This window comes from Meleagris gallopavo, chromosome 1 (assembly GCF_000146605.3).
Source record: "Meleagris gallopavo isolate NT-WF06-2002-E0010 breed Aviagen turkey brand Nicholas breeding stock chromosome 1, Turkey_5.1, whole genome shotgun sequence".
In the NCBI taxonomy this organism is placed as follows: Eukaryota; Metazoa; Chordata; class Aves; order Galliformes; family Phasianidae; genus Meleagris; species Meleagris gallopavo.
The window spans coordinates 53,553,624-53,574,068 of NC_015011.2; the positions used below are offsets into that span (position 1 = coordinate 53,553,624).

General features: G+C 38.6%; 1 protein-coding gene across 5 annotated transcripts in view; it reads right to left on the bottom strand.

The window, feature by feature from the left end:
- The window catches only part of LOC100550268 (serine/threonine-protein kinase B-raf), a 50,670-nt gene that overhangs the window by 21,691 nt on the left and 8,534 nt on the right, over positions 1 to 20,445 (bottom strand). For all 5 annotated transcript variants that reach the window (XM_019615571.2, XM_019615565.2, XM_031554767.1 and 2 more), the window contains exon 3: positions 11,672 to 11,935. In XM_019615571.2, coding sequence (XP_019471116.1) covers positions 11,672 to 11,935 — 264 coding nt within the window. The remainder of the gene's footprint in view (positions 1 to 11,671; positions 11,936 to 20,445) is intronic.

Consider the following 20,445-nt stretch of genomic DNA (forward strand, 5'->3'; position numbering starts at 1 on the left):
ACAAGAAGCATTAGAAACAACCATGGGAGGGGAGGAGGAGGAGGGGGGAGAACTCTAGCTTATGCAGAGAACCTCAAAGAATTTAATAAGCGTAAGAAGAAACCAGGGTAGTAAAATGCAGACCTGGATATGGAACTGGAGCAGGACAAGGAGGAAAGGCCAAGCAGCAGAAGGGCAACTAACATTAAAGAAAGGAGGAAGAGAAACAGGGAAGGAATCTTCTGCTCATTAGAACACATTTTCCTCCTCCAGCACTGGAGGAAATAAAAACCATCCCACATTAAGAACAGCATGCTACAGCACCTGAGGAAACAAAGGGCTGCATCAGGAACTTGAAGAGCTCCAACTATATCAATAAATTACACTGGTGTAAATAATACCACCCCAGGCAGCTTTTTATTAATTTGAGTTGAAAATAAGATTACGACATTACAGACTTCCTTTTAAGAGATCATTAAGAGAAGAAAGGTAAGCTATCAAAATTCAGGAAGCATAAAAGTTGCCCACAACCAAGCAAGTGTAATAGGATGATGATGAAAATACGCATTAACTATTTCCCTTGCTTATCATTCACCGTTCCTCACAGTATCACTGTCCCAAGTTCCTTTCATTAAATTCTGAACCATATTTAGGCATCTTGCAGTCAGAATCATAGCCAGAACATTTGTTCTCTTCACTGCCATTTACAAGAAGATCTAGCTAGAAAACAGTGTTTTAATTACTCTTAAAACCATCAGGATCCTGAGTCAGCATAACATTTAGAACATTCTCTTATAGAGCTCATGAGCAAAGAAACAGAAGGCTAAAGAACTAGGTAATTGAAAAGATCTCTCTGGTATTGATTAATCATTTTCCCAGACTGGAACAGTGTGGTCCATCACCATCTGTGTATGTAGCCCTTCAGCCCCCTCCTTCAGTCCACACCACAGACTGCAGCAAAGTAGAAATCTCACCCAGCAAAAGAACACACATCTAAACCTTTCTTCCCCCCCATTCTCTTCTCACACTCCAATGGGAAAAGTCTTGTACCATGAAAGTGATACAACTCACTTTAAGAAACCAGCAGAACTCTTTCCTTCACCTGATGGACAGACAGGCAACTCAGAGTGGTTGTTTGGGAGCGGCGGCGGCCATCTGCATGCCAGTCAAGTAGCCCCAGTGGGCTTCCAGTTCTGTCAAGGATTTGATGGGCTTCCCATAGACTGCTTTGGCCAAATCACAGTGGCACTTTTTTTTTTTAATGTTCCCCATGGGAAAGCTTTTGATCTGTTCCAATATATACTTCCTTATTACTGCAATCCAGTAAATTGGACAAAGTTTGTGTTTTGTTGCATCAAATAAAGAATGCTTAATACATCAAATCCTTTTTTGTCCACATCCATTCATTATCTTTTTATCCCTTTATTTTGTAACTAAGAGAACCAAGATGTTTCACAACATTTACCTCTTACAAAATCACACCAGTTCTAGTTAGGGGACATGAGTCCAAATTTTAACTGTTTCTTAAGTTACTCACACTTCTAATATTTGTAAATCAGAAAAGGTTTTATTTATTTTAATAAAAAGCTGAACAGCTGATTTGGCAAAACTGTTTTTCAAAAATGAACACCACAGGCTATACAAACCTAAGGTACAGCAATGAAGCTGCCAATATGGACTGCAATATGTATTAACTGCATAGCTTACTAATACACCAGAGAAAGTGATCTACTCATGCACCTTGTAATTCAAGGCAAGGCAAGCAGTGATTCAGGGAGACATCAAAACATGCTCAATTTTGCAAATATGAAGTCCCCAGGAAATGAACAAAAATGACTCTGGTGCCTCCAAAAATTCTAAAGCCAATTTTACCACATAAGGAAATGAAACAGAACCATAACACTTAATTTCCTTTATTTTCCTCATGTAAACTACTTCTGTGGACAGTAGGTATTCATAAACATATTGCTGATATGTATTTAATGCTGCATCCACAAGCATTTAAGCAATGCATAATAGATTTCTAAATCAGGTCATTCCTGACTCAGTAAGAAATTCAGGGCTACATCCTTAAATAACTCTTACATCATTCACCCAACATCAGAGCAGAAACTCAAGGCATAATCTCACTAACTTAAAAATGCTTCCTTACTCTAGTGCAGCTTCCAGTATTTCATACCAACAGAGACCAACAAGACTTCAAAATCAAAATAAAGGTATTCTCTGAAAGCGGGCAGGCGGGGCAGCTCTGAATATCTAGCATTATAATTCTCAAAACTAGTTTGCCAAATCAGTTTTTTTCCCCTCAGTTTGCACTGTAGTTCAGTTCACTCCCGTCAAGTGTTATGTATTATGGCACCTTAGAGTTTCACAAAAATTCTCAACAGCTGGAGCACTAGCTATAGTAACTACAATACTTCAGCTTTTGAAATATACTTCAGAGTACTTATCTCACCTTCAAAGATCACATTTTGTTTTCCTTGTTACCTATCTTTATGATTATACGTCAGCCACATGCTCACAGTATTCAATTGTGTTGGGTGAGAAATGAACTAAGTTATTGTTCTGTCAAATAATGATAGTTTTCCCCTTGTACATGTAAGGGTCTCAAAAAGCCAAGCCTGAATTTCACAGTTAGTTTCTTTTCTTACGTATGAAGGACAAATGCTTAGCCAAATCAGCCAGTCCTCTTTTACAGCACTAACAGATAAGATTAACTCCCTTCTGCAGCAAAGTGGACTTAAGATGATGCTGAACAGAATATTCTCAATGCAGTGAAAAATATGGCTTTCAAACACTGCTGTTCTTGACCTCAGGGCATGATGCTCTGACTAACTTCCAGAGGAAAAAAAACATTTAGGAATACTTATCTTAAATGTATTAAGCATATAAAACACATGGGAGACAACTGCATTGCAGTACATGTTGCTTCCAAGTGAAGTTGTACAGAATTTACCCATTTACAAAGCTGTTACCATTCCATCAAACACATCCTGCTTAACTTGTGTAGACATTTGCTACCAGCATCCGCACCTCTAATGTTATTAGAATGTACTCATTTATAGAACACAACTGAATTATGTCAACACAAATGTTTGATCAAGAGTACACCATGCCTAAATCATACTGAGTCAGATCCAGCGTGTCTTCTCAACAGCAGCCTTCAACTATAATGTTTTCAAGCTTTTTCTGAACACAGTATGGGATTTACCCTTCAAAACACTCACTAAGAAGATCATAGCAGACACCTGGATCACCACCTTAAAAGCTGTGTTAGGCTGAATGCCAGCGCCTGAAGATGTGAAGGCTGAGTGACTCACTAATAAAAAGAAGTTCTTATTTAGGAAAATATCCATAGCCACTGTATGAGATTCAAAGACCCTGAGGTCTCTGCTCTTCAGGTGATGAAAAAGCCCGCCCAAATCCAAAACCTAGGTGCATCAGAAGTTTAAAGTTACAAATCAGATTATTTAAATCTTTCTAGTAGGCCAGGCCCTGAGCCCACTTGTCCTAACATCCTGTCTTGAACAATCCAACTTGAAATACTTCAAAGATAATGGAAAGATATCGTAGCGTGGAAAGCTTAGAAATCACATCCTTCTCTAAATTGATTGTAACAGATCCTAAAAATGAGTATGTCCGTATCAAAGTAGTATATATACTACCATACACTATTAAAGCTTTGGTTGATTGGTTTACTTAAATGACACTTGAGGCCACACATCTAAGTATGATTAACCAGAAATGAAACTGAAACATTTCTGATTTTTTTCAGACATGTCATTTTCATTCCATTTCACCAAACACCTGCCTACTACATTGTGGGCTGAAAGAAATACTCCAAACAGTGTTTTTTCTACCATTGATTTACTTTATTCAGACAGACTTCCCATCTCTTAAAGTACAAAATCTTAATTCCATAACTGGCCTTTCACTCAGCTGTCACCACACACCAAACAATCCATACTTGAGGAATACCCTCAAGAAAAGCAATGACTGATGTTGCACGAGGCACTTCAGATGATGACAAGCCATCGATTTTATAATGAGAAGTTTTCTTTATTTTTGCCTTTGCAATATAAGACTGTGTCAATAAAATTGAAGTGGATTAAGTTATTCTCTTTGAATTCAACTACTTTGAGTTTATCCAACACAGCTTGATTTGCATGGTAGGTTAACCCCAGCAGACAGCCAAGCGCTACCTAGCTGCCTGCTTGCTCATTCCAGGTAAGAAGGGGGAAGAGAACTAGAATAGAAGTCAGAGAACTCACAGGTCAATATAAAGACGGTTGTTTTTCCTTTCAGTGAAGAGAAAAATGAAGAAAAATTAAAAACCACACCAAAACATTCCTCTCAAGCAATGCAGAAGCAGCTCCATCGCAACTAAAGCCAGTGCAATCTGCTATTGTACCTCTGCTCACGTTGCCTCACCAACCAGCTTCAAAGAAGCATTCTTCTGTCTTCCTTAGATACAAAGGACTAACTAACTCCTGGGCAGTGGTAAAATTTTGGTTGCATTTTTGCATTTATACCCAAAAGAAGTCTTTCATGGTTTAATTACTTCCCAATAAAAACAAGTAATTTAATGTCTCATTTGATTCTGCCTTTCAGTAATAGGAGAGGTAGGCCAAACGCACTCCCTGATGATCCAAATATTTTAAAAAATATTATCAGTAATTTTTAGTTGAAAGTCAACGATTCATTCTACCAGTTTGTTCATAGACGTGTAAAATCCCAAAGCACTTACATGCTTAAGAAAGTATTCACCAGCATAGGCTGCATAAACTCTGCTTTTGGTGCATTTGATAAGACATGGGAATTTGTAATTGTTTTTGATTAGAAGAACCTAATCATGTTAAAGCAGGTGTGTAATTAAAAGCCAAAAACTAGTTTATTCAGCTGCCTAAAGATCTCCTCTATGAATTATCCTTATACTTGACAGGTGAAACTGGTAGGACAGCTTGAATGCCTACAGAAATCCAATGCTTACTTGTCTGTAAGCTTGAGGCACAAACACACACCACTACCTGCAGAAAGTAAGGTGCAAATCTTTACTCAAAAGAAATGTTATATTTGTAAATCTGGTACTCAGTGCATCCAAAGGAATCCAGTTGTGAATGCATGATAAATTATTTTTATCTTACCAAAATTGTTAGCATAAATTATCTGATTCTCCTAGTCTTTATGACTGTAGAGAAGACTATATGATTGCTCGTCTAATTAAAAGGCAGATGGTTCTAATTAATGAAGGCGTGACAAGAGTGAGAAACCTGAATTAAAAGTTGTCATCATGTACAGCATTCACAATCCTGCTTAATTTCTGTAAGACTTAAAAGTACAAATCTCATGAACTTTCAGATACGTATATACTTGTGACTCTTTTATGATACATACCAAGACAATAATGAAATGATCTTTTCTGGCCCAAATTTATGCTGACTTTTTACACTAATAATCTCTAATTGCGGTTAAGCAAGACCACACAATATTCTACAACACTGAAGAAAAGGAAACTCTTTTGAACAACTTAATATGGTTTAGAAGCTGCCATTGGTTTGGTAAAACGTACATGCTGATTTGACTCTACTGACCATGTACAGACAGCTACATTACTTGACGGCCACTTTCTGAAAGCAGGAGGAGCATCTGCAACCCCATTTTTCCCCGTAGTTTCACTGGGTCTACTCAGACCATTACAGGCAGAAATGAAATTCCAAAGAACTGAGCTCAAGTTGCTCCTGCTCCCAGAAGAAGAGCAGACACTGAATGAAAGGCCACCTCTAAACTCAGAGCCCAGCAGCAGAGACTCCTTACTGTCCTTGTAACAGTTCCACCAAGGAGGTCAGATAGCATGAGACAAACATTTCTTCTGGAAGCTAGCAGTGTGCAGACAGCAACAGGCCACAAACAAATTAAGAGCAAGGACCATCATCACCTGAGACACTTCAACGACTCATTATTTCTCACACCTACATACCAATTCTTCTAACTTTCCACACTCCAGCACACCACCATTCAGGACTGCACAACTGCTTTCAGACTGCCTTCTCACACTACTAGTATTTAACTGGAGGAGATTTCCGTCAGTAATCAAGATCAGTCAAAAGTGTTAATTTAAAAGCAACTTAAAACTTTTCCATAAAGCACTTGAGTTACAGACAGCCCTGACCTAACCACGTTCCTTCTTTCCTACTAGAATTCAGAATGCTGACAGAAACCTAATGCTATCCTCACTGCAGTTATGATGAGTTTGAGCCATTTGTTGTTGTACAAGGTCCTGTATTAAACAACTTTTCTGGGAAAACTTTACCTCCTGCAGTACGAAGTGCAAAAGCTAGAGATCCTGCATGCAGCAACCAAGTCCAACACTAACTACGATTATTCACACAACGTGCAAGCATGCCAGTGGAATTCCTTGCCACAAGACAAATTTCCAGGACCTGCAGCACAGATTTAATGGAGACTGGTTTAGCAAACAGAGAATACTTCAACTAAAGATTTCTGTGCGACAAACAGTTTGTACTCAAAAGAACATTCCAGGAGAATATTACACATGCCTGCTCTGTTCTTGTACTCTTCCATAGGCATCCATTTGTGACCACTGATGGAAGAAACAGGGCTACACCTTGAGTCTGACGCATTATAGACGTTCTTATGGCTCTTACATATTGCATGAAGATATTCCAAAAAGACACATTCTGCTAGACTGAAAGAACTACTAGGAAATGACCAACAGCAACTTGAGCAAAATTAAGTGTACAACTACGTCGTAGCTCAATCCCAATTTTCTGCCCCAATAACCCCTTCTGCTCTAGACAGAGGTTTGACATACTTGCCAAGCCTATGCCTGCACAGCTCTTAATACTGACTACATGCCACAAGTCTGACCCCACAAGCTACAATAAACTCAAGAATGACAGTTCCTTTCTCTAGTTTTGCTACTGTTACTGCCCTGAATATTGCAGTAGATCCTTTGTGACCCTTCACAGAAACACGTTCCAATCATCCCATCAAGGCTGACAGCTCTTGTAGATAAGTGGGAGACTCCAGAGGCTCCAGTGCACAGTGTGTTTATTCCATTCAAGGTCGCGGAGCACATTCCTGCAAGCCACAACTGATGTGTCACTGGAATCCTGTCTGAAGTCTTACTAATAACTTAAGTTCTACAGTAACCACACAATCTCTTCAGTGAAATTCCTAAGCAGTTGCAACTGTAGGTTGTCAGCTTTTACAGAGAAAGGCAAGTGATGCAACAACTCCAACAAATGGGAACTGGGATTTTTCCTTATCCAAACCCTATCAGCTTAAAACCCAAAACAAGCTTAAATTCATTTTTCCCTAAATTCTCTCATACAAAGTTTGGATAAGTCCCATCATTTTTTCTTTTTTTTTTTTTTCTACAAAACAACTGATGATGTCAGGTACTCTCATACCATCTTATGTTCTTATTACTTCAGAATCCTCTCTCTCTGGCCTAGAAAGCAAACAAACAAACTAACAAAAAAACCCCACAGAAACTTATCTTGGTCACACTTCCGCAGAGCACTTCTCCAAAAGATATTTAAGATGCAAGTTGAACCATGCCACTAAAGCAGAGGAAGCATGTGTATTTCTTTGAAGGACTTCCACTCCGACATTTATCTCCCTGCATCACAGGGGATGAGCGCTTCCTTTCTCTAGAGAATCACAAACAATCTGGTGACTTTTCTGAGAGATTGTCCAGAGAAGGAAATTTCGTCTCCTCCCAAGCTGACTACGCAGGAAAACAATCTTATTTCTGACACTTGCATACGCGTTGCTCCCCCTCCAACTAACCAACCCAGCTACTTGTTTTTGCTTTCACAAACTTTCTATTCTAATTCTGCTGTGCTGTCAGCCGAAACAAGATGCTGACTTCAACTGCTAATTAATCAGCAAAAGTAGGTTCCATCACTTGCTGGTTAAGTTTTCAATGAAGCAACTTCAAGCCTCTTCCTGCATTGGGATAACAGTTCTGTCAAATGCTCAGCTTTACCATGACATATACAAAGAAACTTCACATCAGCTACACAAACTACTTACGCTGGTCAACATGGTCTTGTTTCTTTGTACTCTGTCAGTTTCCTCATTGTATTTCTAGTCGGAGCCAAACAAAACAGATGTATTTGCTTGATCCTACACACAAACAGTACTACTAATAAACACAAATGTAGAAACATCTTCAGTATTGAGGCAGTTGCTAGTCAGAAATGTAAGCAGCTCCCCTCCACCATTTCCTGCATTTCTCGCAGCTCTAAACAAATAACAGAAGTCTGCTGTTGTTTTAAAATATAAGCGAAGATAAATAAGAAGGTTGGCTCTTCATTACAGACTTAATCACAGTCAGTTTTTATCAAGTCAGTTTAAGAAGTGTCATTGTGTCCCTTGGTATAAGAAAACAAAGCCTCTCTTGTATCTGACAAGCTCTCTCAAGAGTGGATTCCCAGTTCTACAATTAGATATGTGATTGGTAGTAGAGACGGTAGGATCAATAAATATTGAAAACAGAGCAACTGCATTAAGAGTTCTAAAACAGAGAATTCACTATGTCTACTAAATACACCTTCAACTTAGTAATTTATGTAGATCCAAGCAGAGTGCAAAACTGAATTAAGAAGCCAGCTCTTTCTCTGGTCAGCAGATACTGCAAATTAACGATTCAGATCTGTGCATATATTTCTAATTGCTTATTTTTCAACCAAAAATGAGTTGCTCCAAGCAGACCAGGAGCTGACTCCCACCTTGCTATACAGCATATTAAGCAGGGTGAAACCTCTGCACCACAGACACCTGGCAGGAAACAATCTGGCCTAAAGTCTGTCCCGCCACCAAAGAGGACCACCCCAGACTGCTCCCAAGAGACAAAGCCTGGTTACATTTCTCAAGTCTAGCCTCCTTCTGTTGACAGTGCCCTACAAGTACCTGCTGAATCTTGTCAATCTGAGCTTCCAGTCAATGAATCCACACGTGCATCTCATTCCTCTTTGCATCTGCATGCACATGTCTGTTGCTTTACATAAGCACAGTTGCTGACACACACCAGATATGAAACTACACCTTCCCTTTACCACTTTACCACTTGCCTGCCTCCTGTTCTTTTGTTGGTACTGGTGTGTGGTGGTGCTTTTGGGGGGGGGAAGTTGTTTGCTTGCTTTTAAATTCTGCAACAACATGAGACTACACATTTTCATGAAGCTCTATGCTGAGTGCCCCACAGCTGGCAAGCTGAAAACAACTCTGGGAATGCAAATGGTGCTTAGACTCCAGTAGAGAGCAGGAAATAAGAACAAGGGCCTCTCCCTGATTAAATATCCAACTTAAACCTCATTTGCCTCCAATAACCAGAAAAAGCACTTAGGTTCAGTGCTGAAAAAGCTTTTCTTCTCCTGAGCATTACTGCTAAGTTCTGGTCACAATTCCCTCAAACAACAGCACATCTTCAAGCTAGAAAGTTAATTCCTGGTTAAGACATTGTCATAGACAAGCTGGTATTCTTGAATTTGATCACTTAACTAGGGCAATTAAGTCTGTAAGCTCCAAATGAGCATGGCCAATACTGCCGAATCACTACATTCATCATAAAACTCAAAGCTTAGGGATTAAAGTGAGAGGAGTCTGAGGAAGAAGAGTCTCACGTGCTCCAGAGCATGCCATGCTAGTCTGCTACTGTTACTTAAAACCTTAAAGATGCATTGGTTTAAGACAGCTCATTTTACTTTGATTAGAGTGGGCTAGCAACACACATAACGCATTCTCAGATGAGGCAAGATACTTCTGTACTGGCCTAAATAACTGCTTGTAACTGAATTTCAGTATGGGCTATGTGATACCTCTTATTCCTCAACTGTAATCAGATTCACAGATTCAGACAGTGACTGAACTTGTTTGTGCAAACAGGACACCTAAAAGAAAGGCCAACAATACTCTCTGGTGATTCTACTTGTAGTCTAACTCAAACTTGGTGAAATACATATTTATAAAAGACAGAAAAAAATGACACATGCCTACAAGACTGCTGCAGTGTATTGCATAACTATAGACTCTTCTTCATACGAAATGATTGCTTTAAAAGCAAAATAGTTCAAACTTAAAAAGCCTTAAAATACTCCTCCAATAAAAGGATTGAGGAGGAAGTTAAAAAAGAGGAGGAGGAAAAGAGCAGAAGAATACTGCATGTGAGGAGAAAAAATGAGTAGAAACATTCTATACAGCTTACAGAAGAAGAAGAAAAGAACATGCAGGAAGAAGAAATGCACAGAATAATGCAGGAAATGATATACTTATGGACAGCTTGATCACAGGGTTTGGGGCTTTAACAGCCAGACAGACTAGGACAGAACACGCAAAGAAGAAACCAGGGTCCCTTCGAAGTCCACTATCTTCTCTCCAAATTTCAAATATAGGTAGCACTAGGTGCCAAAGCTGATACACACAACAAAATCATCTTGTTTAACAGTATACATCTTCACTGTGCAACAAAGTGGCTGTAGTTTATATTAAATCCCCCTCTCTCCAGGTTAAAAAAATCAAAAACTACTTTCACGCTTTAGCAATATCCTGCATTATTAAGCTATCCTTTAAAAAAAAAAAAAAGTAAGTCTGATTTCTCTTGCTTTGTGGGAGGGAAGAAGGGAAAGTAGCAGGGGAGGGATAGAACATGTCTTCCAGTGTCATTTGTGTTTTCACCTCTTTGCTGGCAATGAATTTCCACGTGCCGTCACAGTTCAGTGATAGCCAATTTCTGGCTGCTATGAAAAGCACTGGTTTCACATAGACACTGGCTGTGCAGTCATCTCAATTTCCACTTCTACTGGGACCACAGCTTCCCTTGTAAGTGGAAGGACTTGCAAAAAAGAGCTTAGAAACTGCTGACAGTCATGTATCACTGTTTGCTGGTCAGCGTACTGTTCAAAAGCACATACTGAGACTGTTCTGTAGGTATCGTGCTTGTGAAACCATCATGCCTATAAAAGCACAGTTAGATAGCCTGCAAAAAGTCAACTCTTTTCCTGCAATTGCAGGAATCACTGCAACACTGCCAAAACTGATAAACAGCAATTTTCGAGCAGTTTGCAGGCAACACTAACACAGCAACGCTTGCAGGCTCCTATTAACAGCAGCAGTGTCCACCCCAATGTCAGTTCTCTACACAGCACCTGATAGGCTCCCATTATAAAGCACTCATCACAGTGAGCTGGGAGGGAAAAGACAACAAAAGCCAACGAGTATTTTGCACAGCCCTACTTAACTGCAAGAGGTTGCTTCTAGCTATCAAGCATTCACAGTTGCTAGCAACTTTGACTATACGGAAAACATTAACTTCCCCAAACTTGTCCTTTTAAACCAATAAGTAATTTTGCATATTACAAGAAACAGAGCTTCTTGGCCTCCCCTATCTGTTGAAAAATGGTAGAATACTATTTATTTAAGAGAGCTGTTTTTAGGCAAATACTTGAGTCGCTTCAATTCTTACAGAACTCCTGAAAGTGTGTCCACTTCTGCAATACAGCACACATCTTTGTATTAACACTGTAGAAAATATCCAACACATCGAAAGAACCGAGTTCTGCAAAGCACAAATACAGCTATCTTTTCAGGTACTAAATTAAGTTTTGCATGAAGAAGAACACAGGAAATACTGAGGTTCTAAGTATGCTGAAAGAAACTGACTTACCACAGTCCTTTGCTTGTTGGGCAGGAAGACTCTAACAATAGGCTTCTGTGGAGACTTAGGGTTATTCCGTGACATATCAGTAGGGTTTTGATAAACTGAAAGGGATGAAGGTGCTACAGAGAGGCTAGAGGAGGAAGATGATGCAACTGTGTCCGTTGAAGCTGAACTGGAGACAGAGAAATCAGTTCCATTTCCCATGGATTCCAATAACTGCTGTTCTCTCTGCTGTAGAGCATCTAATTTGCTGGTGTACTCTTCATAGGCCTGTGAAGGAAGAATGGCTATTTTAATGATGTAGTAGCCTCAGATAAAAACAGAAATGTCAACTGAGAACAAGCGAAACAAAAAACATTCTGAACTAATCCACACTTTTCATAAATACAAAATTGTCTGGTCAAGGACAGGAAGCAAAGAATTAATGGCTCTCAACTCATGTTAAACTTTCTGAACTAATTTTAATCCATGAAACAGATGAGTGAATAAAAGAAATAATAGATCATAGTTTTAAAGCACCTGCACCGTACAGTCTGATTTAGAACTGCTTTAAAGAACAGCAATCTTTAACAAGTGTTGTCAGCTGAAGTTAAATGCACCATTCTGTTGGAATGTAACACATCTAACACAATAACTAAGAGAAGCAAAAGCCTGCTTTCTGCCATCAGTATCTGACAACTTACCTCACTTACTGCTCACCATTCGCCTCTGGCACTACATTATCTTTCCTTTTTTTTTTTTTTTGTTGTTGACCAGAGTATAAAAACATGTTTAAATTAGAAAACAACTAAACTTGCCCCATGACAGACTTGCACAAAAACAGGTCAAAGTGATCCTTGCTTTGTTTTTCATAACTATGTGTGATAATCACATATAGTTTGACTTTTCACAAGTAAAGTCTATGCAAGTCCATATCAATTTAAAAAGTTCAGCACGATTTGTCCATGACGTTTTAAACAAATATGCCATGAACACAGATCTGTAAGAGTAGATATTTTCATTTAAAGATGGCTTCCATCAACTTTCTTTGTAACAAGACCATTTCAATCTGTATCCAGAAGTATTACGAGGGCAGCTCCAAAGGTAATGCCTCCGAGTTTATGACCTTTGCCCACGTTAGAGGCAGAGGTTGGTGGGATGGCAGGAGAGGCTGAACCTTCCCACCAAATGCCATTACATGTTGTTGCTGTGTGACAGATGGCAGATGAAGGGCAAACTGTCACAACAGCATCTGACATAGAAGCATCCATGAAGCAAAGGTGTGTCAATGAATTTCTCCGTGCAGAAAAAATGGCACCCACTGACATTCATCAACACTTACTGTACATTTCTGGAAACCAAACAGGGGATATGAGCACAGTGAGGCAGTGAAAGCATGTTTCAGTACTGACAGTGACAGTGGGTCACCTCCACTGGTGCAGAATTATTTTTTATAAGCATGCAGCTCTTGCTCATCACTGACAAAAATGCATTACTAAAGGTGGTGATTACATTGAAAAATAGCGTTTCATAGCTGCAAATTTGCTCTATCAAATAGTGTTATTGTGTTCTTTGTAGCTGTTGTAGTTTCCACGAAAACATATGGGAGGAACTACCATCAATGACCTACATATCTTCAAAATTCTGAATCTGACAACATGCATCAGTTAGGAAACTTTTGTTTCATCCTACATAAACATTTTGGTGCTAACCGAGGATGTTATATAAGTGATAAGAAACAAAGATGCCACAAATGTAATATCTGAAGAGCAATGAAGGGAATTTCCTACATAGACCTCCAGCAAGACTGAGATTTGTCAGGCCACATATATCTGATGTGAAAAGGGATATTTACATCAGGGTAAGGTACATTTCTATTTACTTGCTTTCCTCCAGTTCTCTGTGCATAACTTGTTTCTAATTAAAGTTACAGAATTAAACTGACCAAAACACCTGCAGGAAAAAATATATTATTTTTAAGAGAAAAAATAACTATGCTTCTACTTTCAGCGATGCTGCCACAAATACTGCATTGACTATGGATTTATTTCTCCAGGGGTGTACGTGCAGCTTTAACCAAACTCAGGTAGTTTATAGAAAGTAAACAGTGATTGGCCTCTCTCTTTTTAAGAAGGTTTAAGATCCCTCAGAATAGACTTACTTACAAAATTTGCATTATAATCCCAACTGCATTAACAAAGAGAACATTAATTTGACAGTGGGGACTAAGAAAGAAAAAGCTGCTTAAAGGGTAATGGTGAAGACCACAATTCTGAACCCTAAATGTTGCAGGAAAACTGAGAATTGCTTGCAATTCCTTTTAAGAACTGAAATTCTCTAGAGTTTCATGAATAGACCACAAGGTCTGTGACATAAGGCCAAAACATTTTCATCCTACCGTGAAAAGTAAATTGAAAGTTACACAATTATAAATAATGGCATTTTTTGGCAGTACAGTAACATAAGCACCTCACTCTTACTTCCAGGAACAACTTTTCATGTAAATTCCAGTAAGAGTTCCATGTGTCAAGTACTGTTTTCAGTAAACAAAAATTAAGAGTCATAAACTACTATCATTTCACCAATACTTTTCTAAATACTTACTTCCTTTTCTCATGAACATTGCAAAAGATTGTTTGAACTAACACATGCAACGTTACACCACTTCCGGATGCTTGTGGGCTTAGTTCCTTCACAGAGTTCCACACATCTTTCAAAATGCCCAATCCTACAATGTTGGTACCGGCAGCTTCATCTGTCACTAGTGCAAACTCAAAAGTCAAATGATTTTTCTTAAATGCATAAACAATGAGCATAGAAAACTGGGAACTGTTACTGGGTTTGGATTCTATACCATTGGACTCTGCATGAAAAGCTTTTTTTTTTTTATTTTTTAAATGGGGGTGAATTCTTCAAAATATTGTAACACAATGTCACAGCAGAAGGTCTAGCAATAGAACAGCAAGAAAGCAGAAATCTACTATTAGCCTTTAAATGTGTTTTTCTATTATTTAAAAAACAACTATTTTTACATAGAAGCTGCAGTAGTTCACGTAGCAGAAACAGAATAGCTCCAATGTGTCTCATTTTTAAAAATTAAGCACTTTGGTGAGACATCAGTACCAGCTGACGACAGAGAGAACAGTACCAAGTCAAAACAGAATTGTCTGACTGACTTAAATTTAAGGAGTGTAAAAAAAGCAAAAATGATCTATGGCAAAGTATTTGAAAGAAGTTTGTGCCACACAGTTGACCTACTGACATTAGAGGCCATATTAGCTGACATACATCAAGTCTTCAAGTCAGGTAAGGTCCTACGGATCAACCCTGAGGCTGATTTCTAACATCACTAGTTTCTGAAATACAAATTTATTTAGTTACTTTGTATTTTATCTACAACAGAAAAAAAAATTACGCAGAACATCCTCATAATTTGGGATGGCATTTCAGAAGTAAAGGTGCTATGCAGGCATTCCATCCAGGCACAAAATTCTGAGTTCATCTTTGCTGTTGTGCTTGTTGCTGCCATTGGGATTCTGTTGGTTCACTCCAAAAAACAAAGTGTCTTTAATCATGTATATTATCCACAACAAACATGTTTGTGCACTGTATCACTAGAAGGCTCCCAATTTGCAGTATTTCTTTAAGTTATAGAAAAGATACATTCTAAAAGCTGAATACTAGATTTAAATTGATGCATCTTTTAAATTTACAAGCAACTCTACAGTTATCTGAACTAAAAGGAAAAGTTGATTTTAATTACATTGCGTATCAGAATATATGCAAATCATGAGAGAATATTTCAGAAACTTTAAATAAAACGTAGACAGGTCTGGTAATCTGCCAAGTTCAGCTGAAGCATAAGAAATTCCTATACACAATGTACATATGTGCTATAGGATAACAACTGCTTGCTCACAAGCAGCAGAGCTGAAAAAAATAGAAGTTACTACTTAAATGTTGCAACATATTGATAGAATTAGTACTGACTTCAGAACTCAACAGAATTCATATTATGATACACAGCTGTGCCAAGATTATATAGGCAAGGGATTTCCTCAGAAACATGAGTATTTTTACATTACTTATTATTCATATTGTGTTTGAAATTTGCTTTCACAGACTGCAACCAGGCTATACATTCCATTTAAAACATTTAAGAAAAGTAAAAATAACAAGTCAAATATTTTAAAAAAAAAAATGTACCTAGGACAAAGCCAGGCAGCAAACCATGTTTTCTCCTTCTTCCTGCCCACATCATTAGAAATTTAGTCTAAATTCAAGCACAACAAGTGGTTTTATCATTTTCTCTCTCTTCCTCAATCATTTTTTAGGTAGTGTCCATACATTTTAAGGATCTTAGAAGTCAAAATGACAGTTTCCAGGCTTCTGGAAACTAAGATCGTATTTCTATTTAAAAGATGTCCAGCCTTTTAGATTGTTGATCAAATGCATATGTCACTGAAGTTAAATAAGAGCTGAAGATAGACAGCAACGTAGATCAGGATTTCTGTATTAGTAAGATGCCTAAATCTGTTCTTAGACTAACTTTAGACACTCCAGTTTGAGTCTAACATATTTGACCAACTTGTGCTAGAAGCCTGGTGAAAGTTCATGTGAATCTCTCCATGGAGCCACTAAGTTTCCTAGCATTAGTATTTTCTTTGAATACCACAAGCAGTTTGAATCAATCAGAGTCATCGTTATGATCCATTTCAGACTGTGTCTGTCCGCTGATGCATAAAACACAGTTTAGATCAGCAATCTTCTTTAATAAATTTATAGTAATACAGCAACAAGGAATGAAATACCCTCTCAAAATTCAACAGCTGAATTCTCAAAAATGGCAGCAGCAAGGCCTCTGGATCAAATTTACTTTCCCTGGAGTATTAGACATAAACTAGAAAAACCACAGCAGTTAGAGATAAGCACCTCTCTAGTACCATCATTCTCATTTTCAATTGCTTCTAATAGCAAGGCTAAGAAAGAAGAAAATTCCTGTAACACTAAAAAGCTGACTGAGCTTTGAACCCTATTTTATACCACTGTCATTGCACCTATGCATTTGTACACTGCTTTCTCTTGCACAGCGCCTGAATGCCAGAAGGTCAGGCGGCTTGCTCTTGCACTGAGCGCTGAAGGAAAGTACAGGCACAATACGCGACCTCATTTTGTGAACAGCTGTTTCCATTTTAATGGGCCACTACTGCTAAATTAAGTTCTCAGAGAAATTTGTCACAGGTGATGTTGAAATATAATAAGATAAGAAAGACATGACATTTTGGAATTTTAAATAAGGCCTCTCGAACCATAATTGAGAGTCTGGAACAATCCTGTTTGTTAACTTTTCCTTCCCTCTGTGTGGGAACTGTTGAGGCACGGCCTGAACCACCGATTGATCACCTGGGGAAAGGACCAGGTCAGCCCAGGGAGCACAGGTGAAGGTAATTCACCTCTGAGACAGGAAGGGGTGGAGCCTGGCTGCACCTCTCCTACATCTCATTTAAGGGCTGACTGCCACTGGGAAAGGATCTCTTTCTGGAGATCCCTCCTTGGTGAAGCTTTCCCCTGTGAACCTAGAACCTTCTGATATGGGTGAGCAATTTTCTTTCCTTCCTTTATAGCACCTTTCTATAGCACTAGTCCTTCTGTCCTCACACCCTTGTTATAATGCCTTTCTCACTGCATTGGTCTATCCAATTACTATACCTGCCTTTATAAATTAAAGCCAATTGCTTTTGGCCACTTTGGATCTATGTATGTTGTTTCAGTTTACAAACAGTTTTTACTTTCATATAGCATTAGGAATATCCAGATCTTTATTTTTTTTTTCCTAACTCGTGTTGCCCTTTTCATCCCTATTTTGTTGATAAGGATGAAAAAGGCTTATTTGATGGCCGTTACAGAAGAATGTGAAACCCCACAGTTCTAAAATGTTTGCAACTGCAACCCAGGACTTCCCAGTGTTATAGTATTCGAGTTCTTTGCAGTAAAGATTTCCTCTATTTACAGTGCTTCGATAGATCTTTAGGAAAAGGGTTTTTCCACAGTGAATCACAAACTATATTTTGGGAAACATCATCTCAAGGACAGATATAACACAGTGAGAAAGTATGTGGGAAGATAAAAATCATTGATGTTTTCAGCTGCTGCAATACAGAGTACTTCCAAAAATGTGGTAGAATCTATGAAAGAGCCCCTACAGCCTCTCTTCTAGAAGAAAAGTGTTATTAACGCTATTTCTACCCATACTGAGTCAAGCAGTTACTTCAAATGTTTGACAGTGATTTCCAGGGGTCTGTAAGATCTGAGAAGCATCTCACACAGGGGAAGGCGTTAAGAGCTATGATTACCTAAGAAAGGATTTTATCTACATTCCAGAAGCCATACTTAGCTTTTAATACAGCCAGTGCTTAATCCATTAATTATTTCTTCCATCCAGAACAAGCAGAAATGTTTTTCTTGTACTCAGACTAGAAAGCCTTGATAAGATGCCCAAAGCTATTACTAATTACAGCCATTAGAAGAAAATTGTATGGTTAATGAGGAGCATTCTTTTCTATCATCTGTCCACTTAGTTCCCAACCCCTGTATCACATTGGTTTTGCTCTCCTTCCCCAGCTCCTTCTTTCCAGTGCTGAGAGAAGGGAGACAAGTTAGGTGCTACCCTAGAGCTTCAGGCTATTTCTTCCACTCCAGGCAGCTGGACACAGAGTAATGCACACAGGTTTGAAGGCCCTACTCCAGGTGCTCAAAGAGTCCCTTTTTTTCCTTAACTCCATCAGTAAGGAGTGACAGATCAAAGCAGGGTGATTCTGAGTATGCCTCTTGCAGGTGTAATTAAATATATGCCGAACTCAACATAGTGTCAATTACTTCCAGTATTTCAGGTAATCCATTCTCCTTTCATAGTCAATTGACAAACCCTGAAGTGATGGCTGCAACAATAGCTGTCAGTTTTAAAATCTTCTTATGTAAAACTCAAAAAATCCTGTCACACTTCTTGTGCATCTCCTCGCTTGCTCAGACAAGCACAGAATTAAAATCTCATTAGCACCTATTTTCTTGAGCAACTCTAAAACACAAATTCATCTTTATTTTTAAAGAAGGTGTAGATCTTATATTCAATGCAAAACAATTTACTTAAATTCTTTGTATGTTTTCAGAATGTTTTTATTCTTCAGCTTTCCTTCTTCAGCTTTTCTATGGCCACTTTCTACCCCTTTTATTTCTTTTAACTGAAATGCTCTTTGGTAACCAGACTCAATTACAACTTTACTTGACAGGTCTATAGAGGCAGTACTGCTACAGGCCAGGAGCCGTTATACCAGGTGCTTTAAGTCCTGTAAAGTTCAGCAGGTGCTAAGAGGCATAAGAAACAAAAGATAAGCCATAGGAGCACTCAAAAGAACTGAATGAATCCTATGGAACTGATCAGAAAATATCAGCTATCAGACCTTCAGTAGCTATCAAGAAGCCATGGTTTTGGAGAAAGCAATACAATAACAAACATCTAGTTCACAACACCACGGGCAACGTGGGTGAAAGAAATGTTCAGTTGCAGGTTCTTATCTAGCAATTAGCTTTGGATAATTCCATCTTTGTCTAAGAAAAACAGACAACATTTTTACTGATAGCCCCACCAGAGATGATCAACAGGCACAGCCCACAAAGTCCTTAAGGGCTGCTCACATTTTATGAAGAACTGAGATGATCCAAGCAGTAGGAGGAAACATAACTGACATCATCAACATGACAAATTATACAAATACATTTTGGTGAAAGCAAGTAAATATTCTGTTGAACAGAAAAAAAGAGACTTCAGCAAAACAATAAGTAACAAGTCAGAAAAGGCTGTACAGAGTTTAAGTTACAGTGCCTTCCTGTTGAAGCGTACACTTGAGTATATGCTTGGACAGTGACAAGTCCAAGGTGTGAAGCTCTGGGGGAAGGTGGAAGTCACGCACAGAAGTCAGTGGTGATGCCCAGGTATGGAAACTGAGCAAAAAGCCCAACAGCACCCAGCAGTTCTGTGCACAGGTAGTCTGCTATTTCTAATGGATGTCAGAAGGATAAGTTAGCAATTGAACTGCTTAAGCTACCCACGTGTGTTCTGCGTAATTTCCTGTTCTTTTTATGCATATAAAAACTACTGTATTTTCTTAGTTCTGCAATTTCTGGAAGGAAACATGTTCTTAACTGCTTTATCAAACTACATTCACAGCTTTTTACATACAACTTCATCCTTCCATCCTGCAGCCAGGATTGGTCTGGTTATGAGTGCAGAAAGTTGAACTATTAGCTCTAGTAGTAGCAGACTACACTCAGATAAATGGCTGCAAAGCAAATTCTGAAAAAAGCAATAGTCTTTGTTCTTGGTCAAGCCTAAAACAGTCAAAAAGACTGGAAAGGCACAGAAAGGACACACCAGATAAGTAACCATTGCTCAGCTGAAATGAATTGTCAAAAAAAAAAAAACAACCACCCAGTAATCTTGTTTGTCTGCATCACATTACCTCATAATGTATTTCTTTTCCTTCCCTCACACTTGAGTTCTACTCCAGGAAATCTATGCACTATACAAATGACTAGTTTGCACGTTCAAAGCTATTCATTTCCATCAATCTGAAGCTAGTTTTATCCAAATTCATGATCATCCATACCTCTACATTCCTCTCTCTCTCACCTCTAGGCTCACAGCTGTAAACGATTTCCCTTAACTTCAACCACATATCTGGGACTCATGGGACTTCACCATAATCACATTCAGTATACAACTGGTTGGCAAATTCAGCAAAACC